The sequence below is a fragment of the Chelonia mydas genome, chromosome 5 (genome assembly GCF_015237465.2).
Source record: "Chelonia mydas isolate rCheMyd1 chromosome 5, rCheMyd1.pri.v2, whole genome shotgun sequence".
NCBI lineage: Eukaryota > Metazoa > Chordata > Testudines > Cheloniidae > Chelonia > Chelonia mydas.
The window spans coordinates 47,899,302-47,925,632 of NC_051245.2; the positions used below are offsets into that span (position 1 = coordinate 47,899,302).

General features: G+C 41.1%; 1 protein-coding gene across 8 annotated transcripts in view; it reads right to left on the reverse strand.

Annotated features, from left to right (window-relative positions):
- ARHGEF28 (Rho guanine nucleotide exchange factor 28) overlaps nucleotides 1-26,331 on the reverse strand; it is a 191,262-nt gene that overhangs the window by 123,511 nt on the left and 41,420 nt on the right. For 4 of the 8 annotated variants that reach the window (XM_037903025.2, XM_037903026.2, XM_037903033.2 and 1 more), the window contains exon 3: nucleotides 16,850-16,997. In XM_037903025.2, the coding sequence (XP_037758953.1) occupies nucleotides 16,850-16,997 (148 nt within the window). Of the gene's footprint in view, nucleotides 1-13,544; nucleotides 13,839-16,849; nucleotides 16,998-26,331 lie in introns of those variants that run through there. The other 4 variants (XM_043547016.1, XM_037903021.2, XM_037903022.2 and 1 more) reach the window with 2 other exon arrangements.

Sequence of the window (26,331 nt, forward strand, 5' to 3'; positions counted from 1 at the left end):
AGGAATAATCAGTTGCATACAAACCAACTGGGAAATGACTGCCTAGGAAGGAGTACTGCAGAAAGGGATCTGGGGGTCACAGTGGACCACAAGCTAAATATGAATCAACGGTGTAACACTGTTGCAAAAAAAGCGAACATCTTTGTGAGATGTATTAGCAGGAGTGTTGTAAGCAAGACACGAGAAGTAATTCTTCTGCTCTACTCCACACTGATTAGGCCGCAACTGGAGTACTGTGTCCAGTTCTGGGCACCACATTTCAGGAAGGATGTGGACAAATTGGAGAGAGTCCAGAGAAGAGCAACAAAAATGATTAAAAGTCTAGAAAACATGACCTATGAGGAAAGATTGAAAAAAATGGGTTTGTGTAGTCTGGAAAAGAGAAGACTGAGAGGGGACATGATAACAGTTTTCAAGTATGTAAAAGGTTGCTACAAGGAGGAGGAAGAAAAAATGTTGTTCTTAACCTCTGAGGACAGGACAAGAAGCAATGGGCTCAAATTGCAGCAAGGGAGGTTTAGGTTGGACATTAGGAAAAACTTCCTAACTGTCAGAGTGGTTAAGCACTGGAATAAATTGCCTAGGGAGGTTGAGGAATCTCCATCACTGTAGATTTTTAAGAGCAGGTTAGACAAACACCTGTCAGGGATGGTCTAGATGATACTTAGTCCTGTCATGAATGCAGGAGACTAGACGACCTCTCGAGGTCCCTTCCAGTTATATTCTAAATGACTGTGAAAATTGAGCAGAATCATAGGTTACCGTTCCATCAATGACAATGGAAAGGTGTGATCCTTGATTGGAGTGGGGTGGGGGTGAATAATCCATTAACAAAGACCAGCACAGTTTGTAAAATTTATGCCCCACCACAATAGTTACAACAAATAGAGTGACAGAAAGATGACTCAAAAGAGAGAGACAGGGTAGTTGGTGAAAGAAGCAACTAATTATATTACCCAAGAATACTGCTGAATCAACCAGTGCAATCACTGTAACAACAGACAACTACAGTGACTCCGAATTGAGCGTGGGACGGATTCTACCATCAATACAGTGAACAGTCCCTTGCCCTATAATGACATATTTTATAACTTACCATAGGCATTGTGGTAACTTATTTATTTGTATCTTCAAGACATACAAAAATATGTTTTATATTATAAGGCACTTATTACTTAAAAATCACATGATAATTCAGCCAGTCAAACTTCATGACTGGCTCAACATTAATCACCTTCTACCACTTAAAGAAAACACTTTGAACAATGCACCTGGCTCTGTAACAAAAACAAAGCCCACTATAATTGCACTAGGGGAAGGAAAATGAAGTTTTAAAAAAATCATTCCTTAGGTTAAGTTTCAGGTAAGCTAGGTAGTTACTGCTATTAGTGTGGAAGTTTTCAAAAGCAACCACTGTGCTTGGGTGCCCCAATTTTTGGGTGACCCACCCTGAGACACCTTGTGCCTGATTTTTCACAATACTGAGCTCCTTTAAAAGTCCCCAAAAATCTAGGTACTCTGAACTGATGAACTAATCACTTGTGAAAAGTTAGGGATGACAACCAATACCGCCCAGAACAAAGAGGAAATGAGTCTTTCCATGCCATATCCTCTAAGCACATCTCAGAGGACTTGAGAATGGCCATGGCCACCTCTAGTCTATTTTTTTTCTGCCTTGAAAAAGAATAATGCTTAAATGGGCACTATCCTGTTTTATCAGTATATTTTAATAGGTTTAATAATCCTGGATTTTCATGTCTTCTTAGAAGATGAAAGATAATCTGCTTCCATACCAAGGGTCAAATTCTGACTGCTCAGTGCTCAAAGACTCACGCCAAAACTCACACCAAGTGACGGCAGCATGGGAGAACTTGAGGAAGTTTTGAAAATTTACTGACTGGCAAGAGGAAAAATGAAAAAAGAAAGAAAAATGAAAAAGTGGGTGGGACAAAAAAACCCAAACCTGAGCATCATTCATTGTATTGCATTCAGTTGCAAAAGGAAAAGAAAAGAAAAGAAAAGACTGGGGAAAGTTTAGATTAAAAAATGGAAAGATTTGAAAAGGCAAACGCTTTTTGCAAAAGTTTTCAGTTTTGAGAAAAGGTCATTTTTCATTAAAGGACTATTCCCCCTCCCCTCCAAGAGCTGAATGAAAGTTTTCAACCATTTCTAAGCATAAGAGTATGGCAGTTGTTTAATAAAGGCCTAGATGCTGCAAAGCAGGTGGTGTTGGGGAGGGGATATGCCAGCTAGATCTTGTTTTGCATCAGATCTTGATTCTGCTGCCAAAACACTGTGTTCAAGTGATAAAAATCTGAGCCAAACAATCTGTTTTAAACATTAAATAAATCCTTTTGTTTTTACTTGCACCTGAATCCCTTCCTCTGTCCAAAACAATAAAAGAACAAAACAAATACTTCTCTCTGACAGAAATGACTAAGCTCTTTCTGGGCTATGAACCTCATTCATTTCCTGGAAGGAGACTGAAAACTCCAGACTTGTAACTTGAAGAGAAGACGGAGACCACAACAGGCCGACAGATTCCAGTTTTTCCTGGCTCCATCTTCCTATGAACTCCTAATGCATTGTCAGGCCTTTATATTAGGTAAAGAGATTGTTTATAGAATGTTCTTCAGTATACCGCAGTCCTGAAAAACTTACACACATACTTATCTTTACACACTGTGAACAGTCATGTGAGTTGACTTCAGTGGGACTAATCACAGCTGGGCACGTGAGTAAGTCTTTGGAGGATCAGAGCCTTGGTTAGTGCCATGTGATTAGGTTGGATGACCTCTGCTTGTCCAATATTGATCCATAGTCCTCCCAATTGTATCTTCCATTTTTTGAGATAAGTCACTTATCCCTCATTCCTAAGGGTAGTGCAGGCTACAGCATCTTTTAGCCTATCGTACATCTATCAAATAACATCCTTTAATCAATCTAAGTAGTGCATATAGTTTGGATAAACGCTCGTTCAAACAGCCTGAATATTGGTCTCTGACATTCTAGGCATTGCAGTTAAAGTAGGAGTCCAAACTGATATTTTTCTCAGAGATCATTCTAACCTGTCTAAGATTACATCAATCAATTTTTTTTTTTTAAACCAGCACCCAACAGCCTGGAAAGTATCAAGAGAACTGATTCCTTAAAGATACTAATTCTCACTAGTTCTTCCAACGAAGTCATACGGGGTGAGACTCTCTCTCTCACACTCACTCACACACACACACACACACACACACACACACACACACACACACACACACACACACACACACACACACACACACACACACAGAGTGTAAAAGGGCCAGAGTGGCACAAATCGATAGTTTGGGCTGTGGAAGGATTTTCCTGGTGCAGGCATGGCAGAAAATGGCTGTGAGGCTGCCTATTGAGGACCACGCACAAGCCCTGGCAAATGGGGTGTTTGGGGAGCAAGGCCTCACATCCACAGCTGAGGATGTGGGGGAGATTCCCAAACCTGAGCCATTCCTCTTAGGTGACAGATCTGAGGAACTGTCCCAGATTGGGGTATCATTACAGGAGGTTTTGGAACAAACTGATAAATTAAACAGCAGTAAGTTACCAGGACCAGATGGTATTCACCCAAGAGTTCTGAAGGAACTTAAATGTGAAATTGCAGAACTACTAACTGTAGTCTGTAACCTATCATTTAAATCAGCTTCTGTACCAGATGACTGGAGGATAGCTAATGTGATGCCAATTTTTAAAAAGAGCTCCAGAGGTGATCCCAGCAATTACAGGCTTGTAAGCCTGACTTCAGTACCAGGCAAACTGGCTGAAACTATAATAAAGAACCGTATTGTCAGACATATAGATGAACATAATTTGTTGAGGAAGAATCAACATGGTTTTAGTAAAGGGAAATCATGCCTCACCAATCTACTAGAATTCTTTGAGGGGGTCAACAAGCATGTGGACCAAGGGGATCCAGTGGATATAGTGTACTTAGATTTTCAGAAAGCCTTTGACAAGGTCCCTCACCAAAGGCTCTTACGCAAAGTAAGCTGCACGGGATAAGAGGAAAGTGCTCTCATGGACTGGTAACTGGTTAAAAGAAAGGAAACAAAGGGTAGGTATAAATGATCAGTTTTCAGAACGGAGAGAGGTAAATAGTGGTATCCCTAGGGGTTTGTTCTGGGACAAGTCCTATTCAACATATTCATAAATTAGCTGTAAAAAGTGGTAAACAGTGAGGTGGCAAAATTTGCAGACGATATAAAATTACTAAAGATAGTTAAGACCCAGGCAGAGTGCGAAGAGTGACAAAAGGATCTCTCAAAACTGGGTGACTGGGCAACAAAATGGCAGATGAAATTTAATGTTGATAAATGCAAAGTAATGCACATTGGAAAGCATAATCCCAACTATATATATAAAATGATGGGGTCTAAATTAGCTGTTACCACTCAAGAAAGAGATCTTGGAGTCATTATGGATAGTTCTCTGAAAACATCCACTCAATGTGCAGCGGCAGTCAAAAAAGCAAATAAAATGCTGGGAATAATTAAGAAAGGGATAGCTAATAGGACAGAAAATATCATGTTGCCTCTATATAAATCCATGGTACGCCCACTTCTTGAATACTGTGTGCAGATGTGGTCACCCCATCTCAAAAAAGATATATTGGAATTGGAAAAGGTTCAGAAAAGGGCAACAAAAATGATTGGGGGTACAGAACGGCTTCCATATGAGGAGAGATTGATAAGACTGGGACTCTTCAGCTTGGAAAAGAGATGACTAAGGGGAGATATGATTGAGGTCTACAAAATCATGACTGGTGCAGAGAAAGTAGATAAGAAGTGTTGTTTACTACTTTTCATAACACAAGAACTCAGGGTCACCAAATGAAATTAATAGACAGCAGGTTTAAAACAAATAAAAGAAAGTATATATTCACACACAACGCACAGCCAACCTGTGGAACTCCTTGCCAGAGGATGTTGTGAAGGCCAAGATCATAACAGAGTTCAAAAAAAAAACTAGATAAATTCATGGAGGATAGGTCCATCAATGGCTATTTTGGCCAGGATGGCCAGGAATGGTGTCCCTAGCCTCTGTTTGCCGGAAGCTGGGAATGAGCGACAGGATGGATCACTTGATGATTACCTGTTCTGTTCATTCCCTCTGGGGCACCTGGCACTGGCCACTGTTGGAATACAGGATACTGGGCTAGATGGACCTTTGGTCTGACCCAGTAAGGCCATTCTTATGTTCTTATGGTATTGCAGTGAGTCTGTGCGGTGCTGAGGCCCACAGAACAGTCTCACCAGGACTTGTCTAAATTCTGCCATAGGACTCTCCAATTCCAAAAGCAACCCCTAATGTGGACACAGTTATATGAATATGAATATGAGGTGATTTATATAGGTATAGCAAATTCCTGTATGAGGATGATAATTAGAGGCCTACCAAATTCCCGGCCATGAAAAATGCATCACGGACTATCATAAATTTAAAGGAAGGGTAACCTCCTTTCTGTATACAGTGCTATAAAATCCCTCCTGGCCAGAGGCAACATCCTGTTACCTGTAAAGGGTTAAGAAGCTCAGATAACCTGGCTGGCACCTGAACCAAAGGACCAATAAGATACTTTCAAAAGGAACAAGATACTTTCAAATCTTGGGGGAAGGAAGGCTTTTGTTTTGTACTCTTTGTTTACGTGGTTGTTCTCTCTTGGGACTGAGAAAGGCCAGACAGAAATCCATCTTCTCCAAACCATCCTAATCCAAGTCTCCAATATTGCAACCAGTATAGGTAAGCCAGGCAAGGCGGATTAGTTTATCTTTTGTTTTATGTGAATTTTCCCTGTGTTAAGAGGGAGGTTTATTACTGTTTTCTGTAACTTTAAGGTTTTGCCCAAAAGGGGATCCTCTGTGTTTTGAATCTGAATACCCTGTAAAGTATTTTCCATCCTGATTTTACAGAGATGATTTTTACCTTTCTTTTTTTTTTAATAAAATCCTTCTTTGAAGAACCTGACTGATTCTTCCATTGTTCCAAGATCCAGGGGTTTGGGTCTTTGATGATTTTGTAACAAATTGGTTAGGATATTATTCTCAAGCCTCCCCAGGAAAGGGGGTGTGTAGGGCTTGGCGGGATATTTTGGGGGAAAGACGTCTCCAAGTGGGCTCTTTCCCTGTTCTTTGTTTAAAACGCTTGGTGCTGGCAGCATACTGTTCAAGGCCAAGGCAAAGTTTGCACGTTGGGGAAGTTTTTAACCTAAGTTGGTAAGAATAAGCTTAGGAAGTCTTTCATGCGGGTCCCCACATATGTACCCTAGAGTTCAGAGTGGGGAAGGAATCCTGAAACGGACCGTGAAATCTGCTCTCCCCCCATTAAATCTGGTCTTTTGTGTTTTACCCTATACTGTACAGATTTCAGGGGGGTGGGGGGAGACCAACGTTTCTCAGATTAGAGCGTCCTGACCCAAATGGGAGTTACGGGGATAAGGGGGTCACAAGGTTATTTTAGGAGGGTCGCGGTGTTGCCATCCTCACTTCTACGCTGCCTTCAGAGCTGGACGGCCAGAGAGCAGCAGTCACTGACTGAGGGTCCAGCTCTGCAGTCAGCAGCCCAGAAGTAAAGTTAGCAATATCATACCATTCCATCCTTACTTCTGCGCTGCTGCTGGCAGTGGCTCTGCCTTCAGAGCTGGGCTCCCGGCCAGCAGCCGCCACTCTCCAGCTGCCCAGCTCTGAAGGCAGCGCCTCCGCCAGCAGCACAGAAGTAAGGGTAGCAGCACAGCAACCCCCTACAATTACCTTGCAACCCCTCCATAACTCCTTTTTCGGTCAGAATCCCTACCATTGCAACACTATGAAATTTCAGATTTAAATAGCTGAAATCATGAAAATTACACTTTAAAAAAATCCTACAACCATGAAATGACTAAAATGGACCACAAATTTGGTAGGGCCCTAATGATAATAGAGGCACAGCACAAAATCTCCCGCATGCAATCATCAGGGGATTTCAGACACAGGCCAAATCTACCCTAGAAACTTTTCCCAGTATAGCAATGTCAGTTACAGGTACAAAATTTCTGTGGCATTTCTATCCCAGCAAATGCCACTAGTGTAGCTACAGTTATACAACATAATAGTTCTTTTGCCTGTATAGTTTATTTCACTCAGGGAACAGATATATGCTATATCAGCAAAAGCACTTGGTTGTTGCATCTGCACTAGGAGGGTTTGCTACTATGCCAGCAAACCTTTTCTAGTGTAGCCACAGCTTCAGTTATGTTTGCTTGTTTGGGCAATTCCAACAAGTTGTGAGGCAACACGGGGTCTGTTAGCAGAATGATATTTCCCTTCCATTTCTATAGTAGCCAAACACTCAGAAGTTGTCTAGCTTATTATTATTGCTGTTATTGTCTACTGAGCACTGAAAATGTGCCTAATGCAGAGAGTTTAGGATCTCGAAAACAAATACCGAGAAGAAATAGAAACTGCCATAATGGAGCAGACCCAAGGCTCATCCAGTTCAATAGCCCATCGCCATCAGAGGTCAGTACCAGATGTTTCTGAGGAAGATGCAAGAAACCCTCTAATCCCCAGTAGTCAGAGACTGGTTTAAACACTGAAATATGAAGCCTGTTTCAAAATTTGTTAGCACTAGCAACTGTAACTCTCAATATTTTTGTTATCTCTACAAATGTCCAATCCCTTTTCGAACAGCCCTTTAAAATCTGAAATGGGGTGGGATATGGAGTGGGGGATACCAGAAATGTCTTCCATGCTAACTAAATTATGCATCCAGTATTCCCAATATTTTCCCAAATCCGTGAAGGAGAATACATGTGTTTTGCCAATTCCTCCACCTTTCTTTCTCAAAATATCAAATTTTAACACAAATTAAGCGAAAAAGTCATATACACAATTTTTTTGTTCAATTTAGAGCAAGGATACAATGTGGATAAGCTGGGTGTGAATAAATGAGATTTATCAGGAATGGCTGCTATCACAGGAAGTACTAGTAAAGAGAATTATGCCAGTAAACAAAGAAAAGTAGATAAGATCTAAAATGTCACGAAATAATGAATACTGTTCAGAAAAGTAGATGATAAATGCAATGGGTATGAATTCTCTACCAGCTTCTCATACAAGAGCTATTCCTAAGAAATAATTATGACATATTTATGAAACAGGAAATCAATGTTGTTTATGCTAGAAAATTAAACATGAGCATAGGATACTTCCTTTGCTATATCTATAATTGATTTTCAAGGTGAATAACATTCATGAAAATTCAGAAACAGAAAATTATGTTGCTTCTACTAATGGTTCCAAACTTTAAAGAACATTATTTACCTTGAAAATTATTATGGTTTGTGACAAAGGAAGTAGAAATTATTATTTCATTAATAGCACATTTACAGTCATCCAGACAATCTTAACTCCACCCTGTAGCAGACCCCTGAGGACATCCATCCATCACCCATGGGTCTTCAAAATGTATGGGTGAGTCCCAGAGCCTGTTCCCCACAAATTCTACCCCACCAACAAAATAGGGGACATGCTGTGCAGGGATCCTTGCGGAGATTTCCTCGCCTGGCCCAGACCTCTCCCACAGATTTTTGCCCATGAGACGGGTCTATTTGGGCTGATAGGTTTTTTTCAGCAATTTCTACAGAGCCCTTAATCTCTATTCTGCTCTACAGGGGTTTTCTATAAAGGGAATAAAAAGTACCTATCGCAGGAAGTATTTTAAAATATGAATTCTAGAGCTGCTTGAAAAAATCCAATTTTTTGAAAAAAAAATTGACCAAAAAGAAAAACGTTTTCTCATTTTTTGGCCAGTTCTAACAAATGCTGTGCCTTAGTCAACATTAGTGATTAGCATCCTGCAGGGTTTCTTTTTCAGAAATAAAGGCTACATATTATTTTTAAAAAAAAGGGGGGGGGTATTTGAATGCATGGAGTCTCCCTTAGCTCTGGCTGCGACTGTGAAGCAGAACATCATGACCCCTCATGTATTATGTATGTCGGTAGCTGGTGACATTGCTTTCTGTGTGTACAAACAGCCACATATTACAATAATAATTTATGCTTCCTGAAAGGATCATGTTTTTATTAACTGTTCCTTTTTTCAAGTTTAAATAATGCGGCTAACAAGTTCTGACCTGTGTGATTGTATTAAATTCCTGGATTGTTTAGAACACTCAGTAGCCAATTCAATTCCTCCCTTTATCCAACCCATTTTATACCTTACAAAGGGATTACAAGAACTGGTTCCAAATACCAAAACTCTTATGAATAAATTATTCTTTTGACTGTATTTCCATCAAACCATATGTCTCTAAATACTGATTAAAAAAAATGAGGTCCAAAAACACCATAAGGTAGAATAATTTCCTCCATCAATGTCATTCTAAAGTCATTTTCTTTGAATAAACACTCTGGAAATAGATAACAGCAGCCCTTTGAAAACTAACAATTCAAACAAACAGTTCTTTTGTCTGATAAATGTGTAGTCCTAACGTAGGTACTCTTTCAGTAACTGATAAGCAACCAATTAGTGAACAAATCATGTATATTAGCAGTTCTCAGCCTGGGATAAGAGAAAGGTAAGGTATTAGTTATACAAGAATTTTTAAAAAGAAACACAAGAAACAAAATAAAACCATACACATAGAAATGAGAGGAAAAGGACACAGTGAAGGGAAAAGGAAAAAAAACATGCAGTGTAGACAAAGAAGTTGACAGAACTGAAGTCAATCAGCAGATATGCTATGAGTGCAGGGGACTGGACTAGATGACCTCTCAAGGTCCCTTCCAGTCCTATAATTCTATGCGCGCACACACACACACAAAATGCTGCTGAGGAATTTGTAAGCTTGTCAAGTAGTGTGAGAGAGATGCTCCCTGACAATTTTGATTACATGCTCTTTGGGACAAGGACTACCTTTTGGTTGGGTGTTCACACAAAGCCTAGCACAATGGGACCCTGATTATCCATGTTTGGAGAGGGGTCCCCAGGCACAGATGAAATGCAAATAATGAATAATAAGGGACCCATTCAGACATTTTTCATTGGAGCTAAAAAGGGTCAAGAATAAGAGAGCTCATATAGGTTATGAAAAAGCAACCCAGTATAACTACAACAATGTAGCTAATACAAATGCCCATGATGCAGAGACACTGCAACAGTACAAGCGGGAATTGCACTGCTGCAATTTACACCAGTAAGTTAGCAGAGCAAGTCACCTTGGTGCCAGGTCCATCTTACCATTGCAGTGCACCTACAATGTGGGGTTTGCAGAGCTGTAGCTACATTGGTGTACATACCCTGGTGCAAAAAAAAACAAAACAAGAGACAGCTGTATAGAACAGTGGCACTGTGAGAAAAGCTGCTCAGGACACTCCAAATCAGAAGGGATCAACAAGAGTAATCAGAGTTCATTTTCCTGAGTGAATAGATATATTCTCTTCTTGATTTATGTATGTAATTCCTATTAGTGTTGGCAAGAGATTTGCACACATATAAAGAAGAATATACCCTATCTTGCCAAATAAATACAATTCAAGCCTTTGCAGTACTACATTCATGACTATAGAAGTGAGGGCCCTCACCAATCGTGCTACCAATTGTGGGGAGTTTTATTCAGGAACCAGCAAAAAGAGAATCACTGCTAATTTTAACAACCATGATACAGGTATAAGGTGAGAGGTGGTTTCACAGATAGATAAGTACCACATTAGAGACTGTCACCACTGCCTTGAAATGCACCCAGAAACAAACGGGAAGTCAGAACAGAACTTTAAGTAAAGCTGTTATGTGCTCAGAACAGTTCACCATGCACAGGTGGGAGGGATCCTGCACATGCTGATGCTTCCATGTGGTATTCAAGGAAGATTGACTAGCTCAGAGGTGGGGAAACTCCGGCCCGTGGGACTGTCCGGCCCAGCCCCTGAGCTCCCAGCCGGGGAGGCTAGCCCCCAGCCCCTTCCCTGTTGTCCCCACTTCCCTGCAGCCTCAGCTCGCCGTGCCACCAGCGCTCTGGGCAGCGGGGATGCGAGCTCCTGCCGGGCAACACAGCTGTGAGAGCCTCCAGCCTGCCACAGTGCTCTACACTGCGCGGCGGCGTGGCTGCCAGTCCTGGTGCTTTGAGCGGCATGGTAAGGGGACGAGGAACGGGGGGGGATTGGATAAGGGGCAGGAAGTCCCAGGAGGGCGCGGTCAGGGGACAAGGAGCAGAAGGGGTTGGCTGGGTCGGAGGTTCTGATGGAAGTAGTCAGAGGACGGGAGTCAGGCTGTTTGGTGAGGCACCGCCTTCCCTACCCAGCCCTCCATACAGTTTTGGAACCCCAATGTGGCCCTCAGGCCAAAAAGTTTGTCCACCCCTGGACTAGCTATTGACCATTAGTTACTGACTAAAACAGAAACACAGATTACAAGGAAAATCTAAAACATAGAAAGTATCCACACAATATAACTGATAATGAAACACATTTGGGGCAAAGTGATCACATATTTCAAACAATTACATTTAATGCAGTAGTTGGGACACATTTCCCAGCTTTATCACTGCATTTGAGGCTTGTCAGTCTCAAACAAAGTGGAAAGCAAGTGCAAAAGGTATGAAAACAAAAGGTAAAGTGAAGCCCTTTCAGACTCTTCTGGTAGTGAGTAGTGCAATATTCGGAATGAAAGGAGCATTTTGAAGTAAACTTGCTGGACAGTAATTAAAAATTAAAGGAAGAGTCCAGTGATATTTAGATGGAAGCTGCTATTTTCACAGGAGTGCCTAATACTGGCTGAGACAGTCTCATGACCCTATGACTTTAAAACTCAGTCGGCCTAGTAGAAGTAACTGAAGCTGCAGCACGTTTAGTGTGGGCAGGTGCCATGCAAGTGTCCCAACACAGCCCTGGCTTTCTACCTCAGAATATAGCTATGCCTACTGATACTTTAGACATGGGCCTCGCTAGGACCCCAAACTGAAACCCACTGAAGTAATGAGAGGATTCCCATGGCCTTATGTGGCCTTGGCTCAAGCCCTTGATTAGAAACTATGCTCAACTACAATGTAGTTTAGTGATGTGAACCAATGTTTACTACACATGAGAAGGAAACAACTGAACACACACTTTCTTATTGCCTAAGCCAGCAACTCTCCGTACATGCATGCACTAATTCAATGCACCACACAAGCCACTCTACTTTTTTTTTTTTTAAACTCTAATCAGGTATATCCCTAATATCAAATTTTGTAGGGAAAAATATCCTATGAATTAAAACCATTTTTTAAAACAGATTTCCAATCTCCTGAAAAACTTTTTTTCAAAAAGAACACCCCAGAGCAGTATGAAATCCACTACTATCTACACACATAGTGGAATTAGAAAAGTCTTGAAACAATTCACACCCAGAGAGTGCAATAAATATAACTGGCTGAAACTCAGTGGTTGTGTTTCCCAAATGTCTTTTTTCAGCTTAGGTTCACATGGGGTGCTTGTCCTCAAATTTTGAACAATTTCAAATACTCAAAACAAAACTCAGCCAAACGTACCAGATCATCAGTGGAAAACACGTGAAGCCATGAAATTTCACATGGCTTACAAGCAAAGCTATAAATCAGCTGGGTCTAAAGAAAAAGTTCATGCTCCTCAGCAAACCTAACCCTAGTTGTGTGTTTGTAAATAAACCTGAAACCGACATTTCACCTGATTTCATGACAAAAGTTTTAGTAATACTGCTCAAATAAAGTACCATGGCTATTTTTCATTCTACGTTCTCTCAGCACACAACCGGCCACTAAAAAATCCCATGCTCCCCTAGCAGAGCATATTAATATATTAATGAGGAGTCCATCTTGTATAGGGTAGCCCTGAAACTTATAGAATATGTATTCTTCAAGGGGTCAATGCAATCCTAAGTGAGGCATCACTATTAACTGTAGCGTGGTAAACAATATGCACAGTCACTAGTTAGAATTCCTGTACTGTGACATTCTTTTGCCTGTTTCATGACATCATAATTTTTTTTTGTGGGTCTAAAGAAAAATTTCACGCTCCTCAGCACCAGGGCCGGCTCGAGGTTTTTTGCTCCCCCAAGCTCCGAGAGCACAACTGCATAAGCCAAAAAAAAAAAAAAAAAAAGGATGGCCGGAATGATGCCGCCCCTGGAATTGTGTCACCCCAAGCATGTGCTTGCTTTGCTGGTGCCTAGAGCCGGTCCTGCTCAGCAAGCATTATAATAATCCTTAGGTTTTTTTGAAGCACCAAAATTGTCATCAGTTGTAGACAGGCATTATTCATCAAAAGGACTAAATTCACAGTGAGAGTCAAGGTACAAAAGATTCTTTGACAGACTGAATTACAATAACAATGTGATGATACAGGAACAAACTGAAGCCTTGATTTCCCTTCTCTGAAATGTAAGTTGCCCATCATAACAGTAAAATAAAACCACAGGGATGCAGAATCTGCTATGAAAGGTCACAAACACTAGTCTGAATTGTACAGGTAGAGGGAAATTACAGTAAAAAGCTTTTCAGTGAAAAATCCTACCGTCTTCTGAACAATTTCCAAGGACGTTCCATGTAGGTGGCAGCTCTTCATGAGCTATGGCCAGCATCATATCATGATCCAGTGACTGCAAGTCTTCCACAGTTAGCCCAAACTTACTGAGTAGTGTCTGGTGACTAGTAGAAGTGACGCAGTCAAAGTGGCTAACCAGAAAATGAGATAACTTGCAAGACAGATTCTGTTTGTAAGTGACAGAGCAGCAGCCCAGGGTCACAGGTGAATATCCCTTCGTGTACATGAACACAGAGACTGAAACTGTTTCTTGGCATCCATGGCCTGAAATATAACGTAGATCAATCATTAACACATTAGCTACTTTTAGAATATATATTGCTCTTCCCTCATCTCTTGTTTAACCTAAGAAATACTTCGAAAATGTATCTGACATTGCTTTATTTTATTTCCCTCCATTTAAATGCATTTGTTAAAGGGAATCTATCACTCACATTTGGTCACAAATTTAAAACTGACTATACTGATAACAAATGTCCTCCCAGTTATATGGATGTATTTGGTTTCAAAACCAGCCTTTCCAGTCCTGGGTACTTTAAGATGGTCTGCTTAAAAACACATCTCAGATTACAGTAAGTGCTGAATGCCCCAATTCAAAAGCATGAGGTGGCTTAGGGCATTTCAACACCTACAGTAATTTAAGAAAAAAAAAGAAAAAAGAGATGTGAAATGGTAAATTTAAATTATCTGAGTCCTAGAATTCCCTTAACAGTCTTGGTTCTACCCTGCAAAGTCCTCAGTATTCATCAGCAGGATTGAAAGTGGGAGATGGGTAAGTGGTCATTGGCAGACCGCATCTGAGCATGGGTGCTAGTTGAACAGATCCCAGCATGCACATTTTGGGACCAAGCACAGCTAGGTACCTCCAACCCCATGCCCAAAGCACATCTGCTAGGTCACAGTGAGTGAGAGTAGGGAGGGGGGAAGAGAACCGAGGGCAGTGAATGGACAGGGCAGCAGATGTCACCTGCAGGGTAGCAGATGTTGACATGTAAATTAAAGATGTAGCAGTCATATGAATGGAAAAATCACAACTTTCAGTGGAGGACCAGTATAGATGGTGACTCGCCCCCAGTGGCAACTTTTTCTATACCTCCCTTCTGCTCTCCTAGCAAGATCAGCCCTTTATTTGTGACTGCTGTCACCGACCACAGAAACAGTTCTTTGGGTCAGAAGCAAGAAAAATGATGACAGCAAAAAAGGGATTCCTGAGGAACAAGGAGTGGGAGCACCAGGAGTTTTTTTTTAAACATGGATTTTATACCCACTAACCTCCCCAGAAGCTTTCCACAAATGTATGTCTCTATTTATGCAACCACATTTTTGACAACACGGATTTAAAGCAATTTTAAGTTTTCAATTTATGGCTAGAATTTTCACAGGTGCCCAGCTGTGTTAGGAGCCCACTGTCCTAGACACCTAACTCCCTCAGGCTCTTTTGATAACCCCAGGGTTAGTTTCAAAGATAGTTATCTAAATGTGATGTCTTAGAAATATCTCTACAAGAGCTGTGCACTGTTCTTATACATCTCACATGAGTGAATGCTGAAACCTACTGATACAGTTTTAAAGGGTAGATTTTAAAACAATGTAGGTATGCATCTGATTTCTGCATACTACAATTGTTCATACAAATCAGGTAAATTAAATACACAAGAAAATGGGCAAGTAAACAAGGAACAGTGATAGCAGTCGTCTTTAAACATAAAATGATACAAAGTACTTTTATTTGACAACTTTGCTTAGTAAAGTTTTGTTACAATATAAAGACTATTCAACCCTCAATCTTCGTTTTAAATCACCCATTATTTTCTGTAAGAATAGACAGCAGGTTGAGTGTAGTTTATGGCCTTATGTTTTTATTTCTTGTTCAAAAACAAATTCATTCCTCTATAAAAAAATTAGTTTGATACCCTGGAATAAAACATGACATTTCTTCCATTTTATTCCATGATTATCTCTTCCCATTTAGTGAATTAAAGAAGCAGTCATGGGACAGCACAGAATTTTTCCTTTTCATCAACTGCCTGTTTTCAGAATCTAAATCTCCTCTAGTTATTGCATAAGTAAATAGGAACAAGTAACAAGCAGAGCCTACTGCACTGGAAGACTGTATTTATATCTGCTATTTACTAACAAACAGAAAGTTCACAAATAATATTTTTTTAAAAACCAATCAGTTTCCGTATTATAGCAGCCAAGGAGATAATCTCTTTTTAAGGCAGTAAATGGGGTGTCAGGCTAGTCCAGGTTCACACCCTTCATTGTGAAGCACCAGTACCATATGTTTGCATCCCACTCCTCTTCCACATACATCATCAGCTTAGGCAATGTTCCAAATACAAGTGTTGATGACTTCCTACTACAAGACTTCAAATCAGAAGAGAATTAAGAAGTGATGCTCCCCAGTCCTGCTCTTAGGGATGGTGGCCCTAGCTGCAAGGTGACTCCAACCCAGGTCTTGATGTAGCACTACATTCATGGGCGCCACAACAATTCCAGAAGTCAAATAAGTATGGGCATTTCTCACCCCACCAGAAACAAGAGGGTTTACTTGCTCACCGACAAGTGTGTTTCTCATTCTTTTTTCTGCCTTCCCCCACAACCCAAAGAAACAACACTGAAAGGCCAAGGCCATAAAAACAAGCACTTAAAATACAGAGGCAGGTCTAGGCACTTAACCTGAACGCTGCCTCCTTGGATCTACCTCCCATAATATAATCTCTTCATATCATTTGTCAAATGATACGATGCAGGCTGGAATTGTCCACAAAACCCCATACCCAGCAAGCCACAGAGCAGCACACACATAACCCAGACCTGGACAAATCCACAGTTCTCAGTAAAATCCCCAGATCAAGCCAAAATTGAAGAACTGGACGATCTTAACCACTACATCCTGGGATGGCCCACAGACTGACACAGAGGGGTTCTGCAGGCTTCAGAAGTCCAGTAGCAAAAGGCCTGAGCTAAGACTTGGCTTGTTTTGTAGACACCACAGAGGCTTAATCATCAAGTCACATCTGAAGACCACATGCACTGTACTGCTCCCCCATTGCAAACAATATATAGTGTTGCAAAAAGCACAAGAGGGCAGAAACAAGACTAACCACACAAACTCATCCCCAAAGCCCACCTCACCGTACCATGTTTCCCATTATAAAAACTTAATAAGAAAACACAACTATGTCAAACTATCAGATTTTAATTCACATCAAAAAGGAAAGTGGGAGTGGGACAGAGAAATAAAAACATGATATAACAACAGTGCTCACCTGGAATGATGGACTGAAGAGCACTATCATTAATTCGCTCCGCAAACGTTATGTGTCTCTGAGTGGATCCATTGTAAACAAAGTAACATTCAGCATCTTCTCGGAGGTAAGTATCTTTGTCAAACTTTGCATACACAGTCATCTGTCCCTGAAAAGGGAATATAACTTTGTATACACCCAGCAGTGTTCTAACAGCCAATAAGCCTACTAATATATATTTCAGATTTTAAAAGTTTACTGGTTATTTTTCAGCTCTACAACAAAACAGTAGTTCAAATAAAAATCTGCTATTATCCATCCCTGTTCAGAAGGCAATACTATATTTATCAAACTGTAATGGATAGGATTAATTTTTAAAAATATTTTAACTAATTCCTGTAATCGCAGTTCATACCTACAGAAGAATATCCAACTTTTAACCAAGCATAAATAAGTGTGTCAAAATAAGTAGGCCAATCAACCAGTATATTTTAATATTCATGAGCACATTCTATTAAAAATAAAAAATGTCTGCATTCTGAAATTTATTTTATGCTAATTTATTTCAGAATTTTCTTCAAATGAAACAATCTTATTGTTAACACTTGGTTGACCAAAAAAAGCACTAATATCTCCCTCTAGTACAGTGGTTCCCAAACTTTAACAACTTGTGAACCCCTTTCACTAAAATGTCAAGTCTCATGAGCCCCCTCCTAAAAATGAATATTTCCAGGGATTCCCTCCTTTACCGGAGTATAAATTATAAAAGCAGTGATCTTGGAAATATAAAATTTGTTTTTATGGCATGCTTATTACATACTATTTATTATTAATTATTTATCATTACACTATTTTTATTAAATTATGAAAACGGCAACAGTCTTCCAAGATTTCACTTTCGTAGCTTGTATCACTTTGAATAAGCCTATTATAAGACAAGGCTCCTATGTTTCATCAAGCAGTATCAGATGTGAAACAGCATGAAGGTATTTAAGAAGCCAGCTCAAAGAGTTCCTCCTACACAAGCATTCAGGTCTTGAGCAGTCCAGGCAAACAACGCATGTTACAACAAAGCTTAAAATTTTTCTTCATAATAATTTTAAAAACAATACTAGCTGCCTATTTAATTTTAAAAACACCAAAAAATATCCACCTCCATTTCTATTTCTTATACGGAGTCTTGAAGTTTAAATCTCCTCAGTGTGATAGATATGCTTGCTTTGATCTGCTTAGCTCTTGGAAGTCCAGGGGCTCCGGGCTGCTAGCCTCATGCTGCCCAGGGTTCCTAGGGACAGCTCTGTCCACCATTCGGGAATTTTTCCATGAGAACCCCCTGTAACATTTCACGAACCCCAGTTTGGGAACCACTGCTCTAGTACAATTGTGCAAGATCGAAGAAATATAAGTCCCAGAGATAGCCACCCTTTTTGTTTTATTTTTTAAATAATCAATAGAAAGTAACAAGCCAAGAAAAAGCCACTGTACAATAGCTTCAAAAAAAGCACAGGAAAGGGATCTGAAAGCAGCAAACAATAACAAATGTCTGCAACGTCTGAGGGAGGAAATTTAGATGAAGATGCATTTCCTAAAAGAGAAGAACAGCTTGCTTCACAAGGGTTGCTGGTCGCCACGATTACTTTTAATAAGCCACAGACAGAATTGTCCTAACATGTCGCTAAATGTGTATTTTCTGTCTCCGCAATAAGACGCTTTCCCTGCGCCAGTCGCTGATAACTTTGGCAGGCCCGGTTGCAGTCAACAGACTAGCAGCATACAGGTGCGGGCAGCTGTGAGATGCCAGCAGCTGCTGTGCTTTCTATGTATTTGCTACCGTCATGAGTGAGATATCAGCTAAAATCACCACCACCTGCGGGACAATGGTGCCAATATCCAGTGCCATTGCCCTATATTCATAGTTTCATGCAACCAAGCAATTTCCTCCTCATTTCTCTCACATCTTGCGGGCCCTATTCACCCTGCAGGTGCTGTGAGCGGTGCCGTGCACAAGTCATCCCAAGCAGAAGTGTCAAGTCTTGTTTAAAACTTTGTGGGAGCAAAAGAAGGGAGTTCTGAATCTTAACTTTTGCTTTTCGTTGTGCCTGTGCTGACAATGGTTTATCCATAGCTGGTTTATCTATAGCTGCTGCCGTTGTGGCCTGGAGGGGTTCTCCCTTCACACTTGTCAAGGTTCCTTCCCCACTCTGAACTCTAGGGTACAGATGTGGGGACCAGCATGACAGATCCCCTAAGCTTATTCTTACCAGCTTAGGTTAAAACTTCCCCAACGTACAAACTTTGCCTTGGCCTTGAACAATATGCTGCCACCACCAAGCATTTTAAACAAAGAACAGGGAAAGAGCCCACTTGGAGACGTCTTCCCCCAAAATATCCCCCCAGGCCCTACACCCTCTTTCCTGGAGAAGGCTTGATAATAATCCTCTCCAATTTGTACAAGTGAACACAGACTCAAACCCTTGGGTCTTAAGAACAATGAAAAAGCAATCAGGTTCTTAAAAGAAGAATTTTAATTAAAAGGTAAAAGAATCATCTCTGTAAAATCAGGATTTAAAATACTTTACAGGGTATTCAGATTCAAAACACAGAGAATCCCCCTCTGGGCAAAACCTTAAAGTTACAGAAAATAGGAATAAACCTCCTTCTTAACACAGGGAAAATTCACATAAAACAAAAGATAAACTAATCCGCCTTGCTTGGTTTACCTATACTGGTTGCAATACTGGAGACTTGGATTAGGATGGATTGGAGAAGATGGATTTCTGTCTGGCCTCTCTCAGTCCCAAGAGAGAACAAACATGTGTAAACAAAGAGCACAAACAAAAGCCTTCTGCCCCCTCCCCCAAGATTTGAAAGTATCTTGTTCCCTTATTGGTCCTTTGGGTCAGGTGCCAGCCAGGTTAGCTGAGCTTCTTAACCCTTTACAGGTAACAGGATGTTGCCTCTGGCCAGGAGGGATTTTATAGCACTGTATACAGCAAGGTGGTTACCCTTCCCTTTATATTTATGACAACACTTGAGCCAGATAAGGAGGGGAAAGAAGCAGACTCAGGATGACCTGTTCAGCCAAGATCCTGCAACCCAGTGCTGTATCAAAGCATGAAGAGAGGGCCTGGAGGATGAATCATGCAGACTACGGAGAAGGAAAGAACAGAGAGGAGAAAGGTCCAGGAGTCCCAGCAGGAAGAGGCCAGGAAGCTGCATCAGGACATAATGGGGCTTCTCTGGCAGCAAATGCAGATGCTGCAGACTCTTGTGGACCTACAGATTCAATGTCAGGTTCACCTCCCTTTGCAGGCCATGGAGAACTGCAGTATAGCACCTCTTTACATGCCTCCCTCCACTATTCTACATGGCACCCCTGTCCCTACCATTCCACACTAAGGACAACCACAGCTTCACACACACTGACCTGTGAGAGCCATGACTAATGTATGTGTAGCTAAAATGGACATGAATGTTCCTTCCCCTTCTCTAAACTCTGTGATATAAATTTATTAAAGTTTTAATGTATTTTTTTTTAACTTGCACAGAATTTTTAAAGTATTTTCATGACTCAATAAAACTCTATTGTTTGTAAAACAATTAATTGCTATTAGTTCCCAATATATGCTGCAGAATGCCTGGTAGTAGTGAAAGCACCCACTTAGCTGTACTAGTATACTTTGACAGAACTCATAGGATGAGTGACACATGCAAGGATATAATCATAAATCTACAACAAGCACCACAAAATTAATAGATACATTGACAGTGTTATATTCATAGATGAGCATCAAGCGCCACATAATTCCTAACAGGCCCCCAAACTGCAGGGCCAGGTAGAGCATAGTACACTACAACACATTACTATGGCTCACTGTTAAAGTGCTCTTTCAAAGCCTCCCTAAACCATTGAGCCACTCTGTGGCTGTTCAAACTCAGCAAACAGCTGTTCCACCTTCACCCTCTATCCTGTGGCAACTTCTTCCCGTTTACTTCACAGATGTTATGCAGGACATGGCAGGCAGCTATAACCATTGGACTACTTTTCTCAATGAGATACAGTCTTGTCAGTAAGCAATGTCAGCATCCCTTCAGTTTACTAAAAGCCAATTCAGCTGTCATTCTGCACTTGCTAAGCCTGTAGATCAGTGGTTCCCAAACTTTAACAACTTGTGAACCCCTTTCACTAAAATGTCAAGTCTCGCGAACCCCCTCCTAAAAATGAATATTTCCAGGGATTCTCTCCTTTACCGGAGTATAAATTATAAAAGCAGTGATCTTGGAAATATAAAATTTGTTTTTATGACATGCTTATTACACACTATTTATTATTATTTATCATTACAGTATTTTTATTACATTATGAAAACGGCAACAGTCTTCCAAGATTTCACTTTCGTAGCTTGTATCACTTTGAATAAGCCTATTATAAGACAAGGCTCCTATGTTTCATCAAGGAGTATCAGATGTGAAACAGCATGAAGGTATTTAAGAAGCCAAGTCAAAGAGTTCCTCCTACACAAGCATTCAAGTCTTGAGCAGTCCAGGCAAACAACGCATGTTACAACAAAGCTTAAACTTGTTCTTCATAATAATTTTAAAAACAATACTAGCTGCCTATTTAATTTTAAAAACTCCAAAAAATATCCACCTCCATTTCTATTTCTTATAAGGAGTCTTGAAATTTAAATCTCCTCAGTGTGATAAATATTCTTGCTTTGATCTGCTTAGCTCTTGGAAGTCCAGGGGCTCCGGGCTGCTGGCCCGCTCTGCCCGGAGTCCCTAGGGACAGCTCTGTCCACCATTAGGGAATTTTTCCCTGAGTACCCCCTGTAACATTTTACGAATCCCAGTTTGGGAACCACTGCTGTAGATGAATCTCCCCTTGATGCTGTCAAGGTGGCCAGTGTCTGGCTTCATGAGCCAGGGTAGTAAGGGGTAGACTGGGTCCCCCTAGGATCACTAATGGCATTTCAACATTGTCACTGGTAATCCACTGGCTGTGAAAGAAAGTCCCTGCTTGTAGCTTTCTGAACAGTCCTGAGTTCTTAAAAATGCAGGCGCCATACACTTTTCTTAACCAGTCAACACTGATGTCAGTGAAGCATCCCCGATGACCAACTTGCACCTGCATAACCGTAGAAAAATAGCCTTTTCAGTTGATGTACTCTGCAGCAAGGTGGTCTGGTAGCAAAATAGGGATGTGCATCTTGTCTATTGATCTACTGCAGTTTAGGAACCCCATTACTGCAGATCCATCCATTATGTCCTGCACACTGCCTGGAGTCACAGTGCTGAGTAGCAGAGGTAAGTAATAGCCCTGCACACTTGCATAACAATGGCCCCCACAGTGGATTTTCCAACACCAAAATGATTTGTCACTGACCAGTAGCAATTCAGCATTGCAAGTTTCCACAGGGCGATCTCCACTTGCTCTGCCACTGCCAGTGCTGCTCTCATTCTAGTGTCCCTGTGCTGGAGGACTGAGGTGAGCGCAGCACACAGATCCAGGAATGTGGCCTTGCATATCCAAAAGTCCTGCAGCCACTGCTCATCATCCCAAACCTGCAGTATGATGCGATCCCATCAGTCAGTGCTCATTTCTGCAGCACACCATTATTTACAGCTGCTCCATGAACGTTATCAACAATTTTGAACCGGTTCTCGCTATGTCCCACAGCAATCTGCCCTTGAAGAAATCGTCACATTCCCCGTGGCTCTGCAAATACCCAAGGATCACACGCCCTGTGCTTGCAATATTCATGACAATAGTGCAGAGCTGTGTGGACTCCATGCTTCTGTCAGAGACAGCAAGTCCTATTCGGGTTTGTGAGATTTTCAAAAAAGGCATGAAAATTATGGGATAGGAATGGCATTATGGGGTGGAGAAAGTAGCATGATTGAAACTTGACCCCGCAATCCTAGTGACCCCTGTGCGACTCATTTCTGCCCCACTGTGCTTTACTGGATCTTCCCAAAAGTCGGACAGTACCTATTCTTGGGGCACCACACCACACACTGAAACAAGCACTCCTAGTGAGTATGCACAGTGCCAACACAAGGAGCAAAGTATGCAGGCACACAAGCCATGTACTAACTGCAGCAGCTTTATGCCAAAGTAACTTGTGTCACCAAAAGTTTGTAGTGTACACGTGCCCTACAAACATACATATCTGTTCCTACCTCTCAATCTGTTAGCGTATCAAGGCTAGTCTGAAACATTGCCGCGCCTGTGAAGTGCTTTCTCCTACTTTCGCTTGGCTTGTACACCTTTGTTTATACTCAGCAAACTGTTGATCTTTAGGTGTGAACATCCCACATCCCGTTTTAGCCATGAGCTCCAACTTTGTGACTCACTTCTCTGGACCAGTCCCTGGCATAACTTAGAGCACCTCAGGAACTGCTCTACGTTACACCTGAATGCCTATGTCTTCTAAGGGCTGATCCAGTGAGATCACTGGAGCACAGGGAAACTTCAGCCATGTCCCCTTTTCCCTGCCCCCTTTTCCCTGTATTAGTGCTATACCACCTGGGGATTCCCCTCAGGCATGGCCAGCTGGCCAGAGCTACCCACTTTGCAACAGCAGACTGGCACAAGGGAGATGCAGCATGACAGCACTTCTAGTCTTATCAATCTACTCTAATTTTAAAATGTAGCTTATTATTGTACCCAGTGGCCAACATTGTTCTGTTCTTTAAAAACACTTAGGTTACATAAAGGTAGAAGAAAGATATGGGGAACACTAATCATATTATTTGATGCTCAGAATTTTCACAGACAACTCACCAAAACAAAAAGGGGAAAGGGAAAAAAGGGAAGTAAAAGCAGTGGACAACTAATGGATGTAGGATAAGATACTGATTTTTCATGGCCTGTACCTTACAGAGGAAGAATCTGCTTAATACTGTAAGGAAAGATTTTATAGGAAGAAGGCATCTTCGTAGCTACATTGTATCTGGAAAACACTTAGGTTATTCATTTGGAAAATCCTGCAATAAGAAGACTTCACTATGTGTTACTACAGAAAATTCAAGATGCTAGGGAAAGTGGGCTTTTAGAGGAGGAACGGGAGCCCCAGATTTTCTGGTGATGGCTGATTGGTTTGGCACTGGATCCAGGTACTTCACATACAAGTCTCAAACTTCTCTTTCCTCCCTTCGCATCCAGATTCTTTCTTCATATTTTCCTGCTTAATAACACAAAAATCTTTTTAGTCTTTATTCCCTCTGGTAAAACCCATGTCTACAGTAGCAATTTTGTGTCTTGATTACAATAAATGTCTCTTTTCCAGTAACACCATCCCTCTCCTCTTCCCACCTGATTCTACCCAAAATACTCCTGCTAATATCATTGGAATCTCCCAATCTGGTCCATCCGTGTTATCACCTACTCACCACCCTGAATCCCTTCCATTGCTTTTCATCTCTTACTGCCTCTTATACAAGCACCTTTGACTCATCTTCAAACCCTATATAATTATGTCCCTTCTGCATTTCAGTTCATTTCCTTCTATTCACCATCTCACTCCATGCTACTCCCAATCCTCTCCTCCTTACTGCTCCCTTGGTCACATCTACTCTTGCCTTTGCGCCTTGTATCGTGCTTCTCCTCTGCACAGCACAGTTGCCCACTTCTTGTCTATCAAACAACTCTTCTTCTACGGGTCTCATTAAGAACCAAATACAACCTCTTATCTTCACTGTTGTCCTGTGTTAGACTGTATGCTCTCCAAGTCAGGGACCTTATTGTAGTCTATGTTTTATAAGGTTCATTTACTGTGCTATAGACATGCTTAATATTATTTCCATGTTAGCTTTAATAATTTTGTTAAAGCTAAAGCAATGTTAGTTACACCTTGTGACTTTTTTTAGCCTTTAATGATGGACCTAGAAAACATGTGTAATAAAGGAGACTACTGCTGCTCTTCAAAATGTATTTTATTTTATTTGGGTAATTAGAAACGTCTTCATTTAGTGCAAACTACTTGTGATGCAAAGCTATTCCTATGTGATGCAATGTCAGTCAGCTAATGGCTAAGTTTCTCTTACTTTACAGCATTTGATTAGAAGGTGTCATAAATATAAAGGGAAGGGTAAACACCTTTAAAATCCCTCCTGGCCAGGGGAAAAACCCTTTCACCTGTAAAGGGTTAAGAAGCGAGGATAACCTCGCTGGCACCCGACCAAAATGACCAATGAGGAGACAAGATAACTTTCAAAGCTGAAGGGGGGAGAAACAAAGGCTCTCTCTGTCTGTGTTGTTTTTTGCCAGGAACAGAAAAGGAATGGAGTCTTAGAACTTAGTAAGCAATCTAGTTAGATATGCGTTAGATTCTGTTTTGTTTAAATGGCTGATACAATAAGCTGTGCTGAATGGAATGTATATTCCTGTTTTTGTGTCTTTTTGTAACTTAAGGTTTTGCCTAGAGGGATTCTCTATGTTTTGAATCTGATTACCCTGTAAGGTATTTACCATCTGATTTGACAGAGGTGATTCTTTTACTTTTTCTTCAATTAAAATTCTTCTTTTAAGAACCTGATTGCTTTTTCATTGTTCTTAAGATCCAAGGATTTGGGTCTGTATTCACCAATGCAAATTGGTGAGGATTTTTATCAAGCCTTCCCCAGGAAAGGGGGTGTAGGGTTTGGGGAGGATTTTGGGGGGAAAGACGTTTCCAAGCGGGCTCTTTCCCGGTTATATATTTGTGAGACGCTTGGTGGTGGCAGCAATAAAGTCCAAGGGCAAAAGGTAAAATAATTTGTACCTTGGGGAAGTTTTAACCTAAGCTGGTAAAAATAAGCTTAGGGGGTTTTCATGCAGGTCCCCATAACCTTGACTGAAGATTTCTAAGCTTGTAAGTGGAATCAGTGTGCATGTGTCAGAGCTCTGCAAAACTGGTAGGAAAAGTTTCACATAGTGTTTGCACAATTCATCTCTCACGTGTTCTAAACCTGACTTTTATTTTTTAATATCAGCACTCTTCACACAGTGATTTGAAAACATAATGCACCATATAACTGCTAAATAATAATATTACATATATACCCTTTTTGTATATTATTAATGATCTAAGGATGCTTTCAGAAGCTGAACAATATATTAAAAATACAGGGTGAAGTCCCAGCCCGCTGAAGTCAATGGGAGTTTTGCCACTGACTTCAGTGGAGACTGGATTTCTCCCAAGCCTTGCTGTTCAGCCATCAGCTAATTTTTCGTATTATATACTATCGTGCTCACACAACTTTATGTAGTGGGCCTTAGTCCGGCTGTCTGGAAGTAGTTGTTGCCCCTTTAAGGGCTCCCCCCACAACTAGTAGCAGAGAGGAGGAAGGCAGAAAATTTACCTGTGCAGAGCAGGGAGCAACAGGAAACAGCTTGACCAGGTTAGGGAGGGGCACTGCCCTTCCAGCTGACCAGGTGGTGGTGGTGATATTTATACCCATACAGTCCCAGGGAGCCATCTTTCACCTGGATTGGGCTGGCAGCACCTACCCTCTGATCT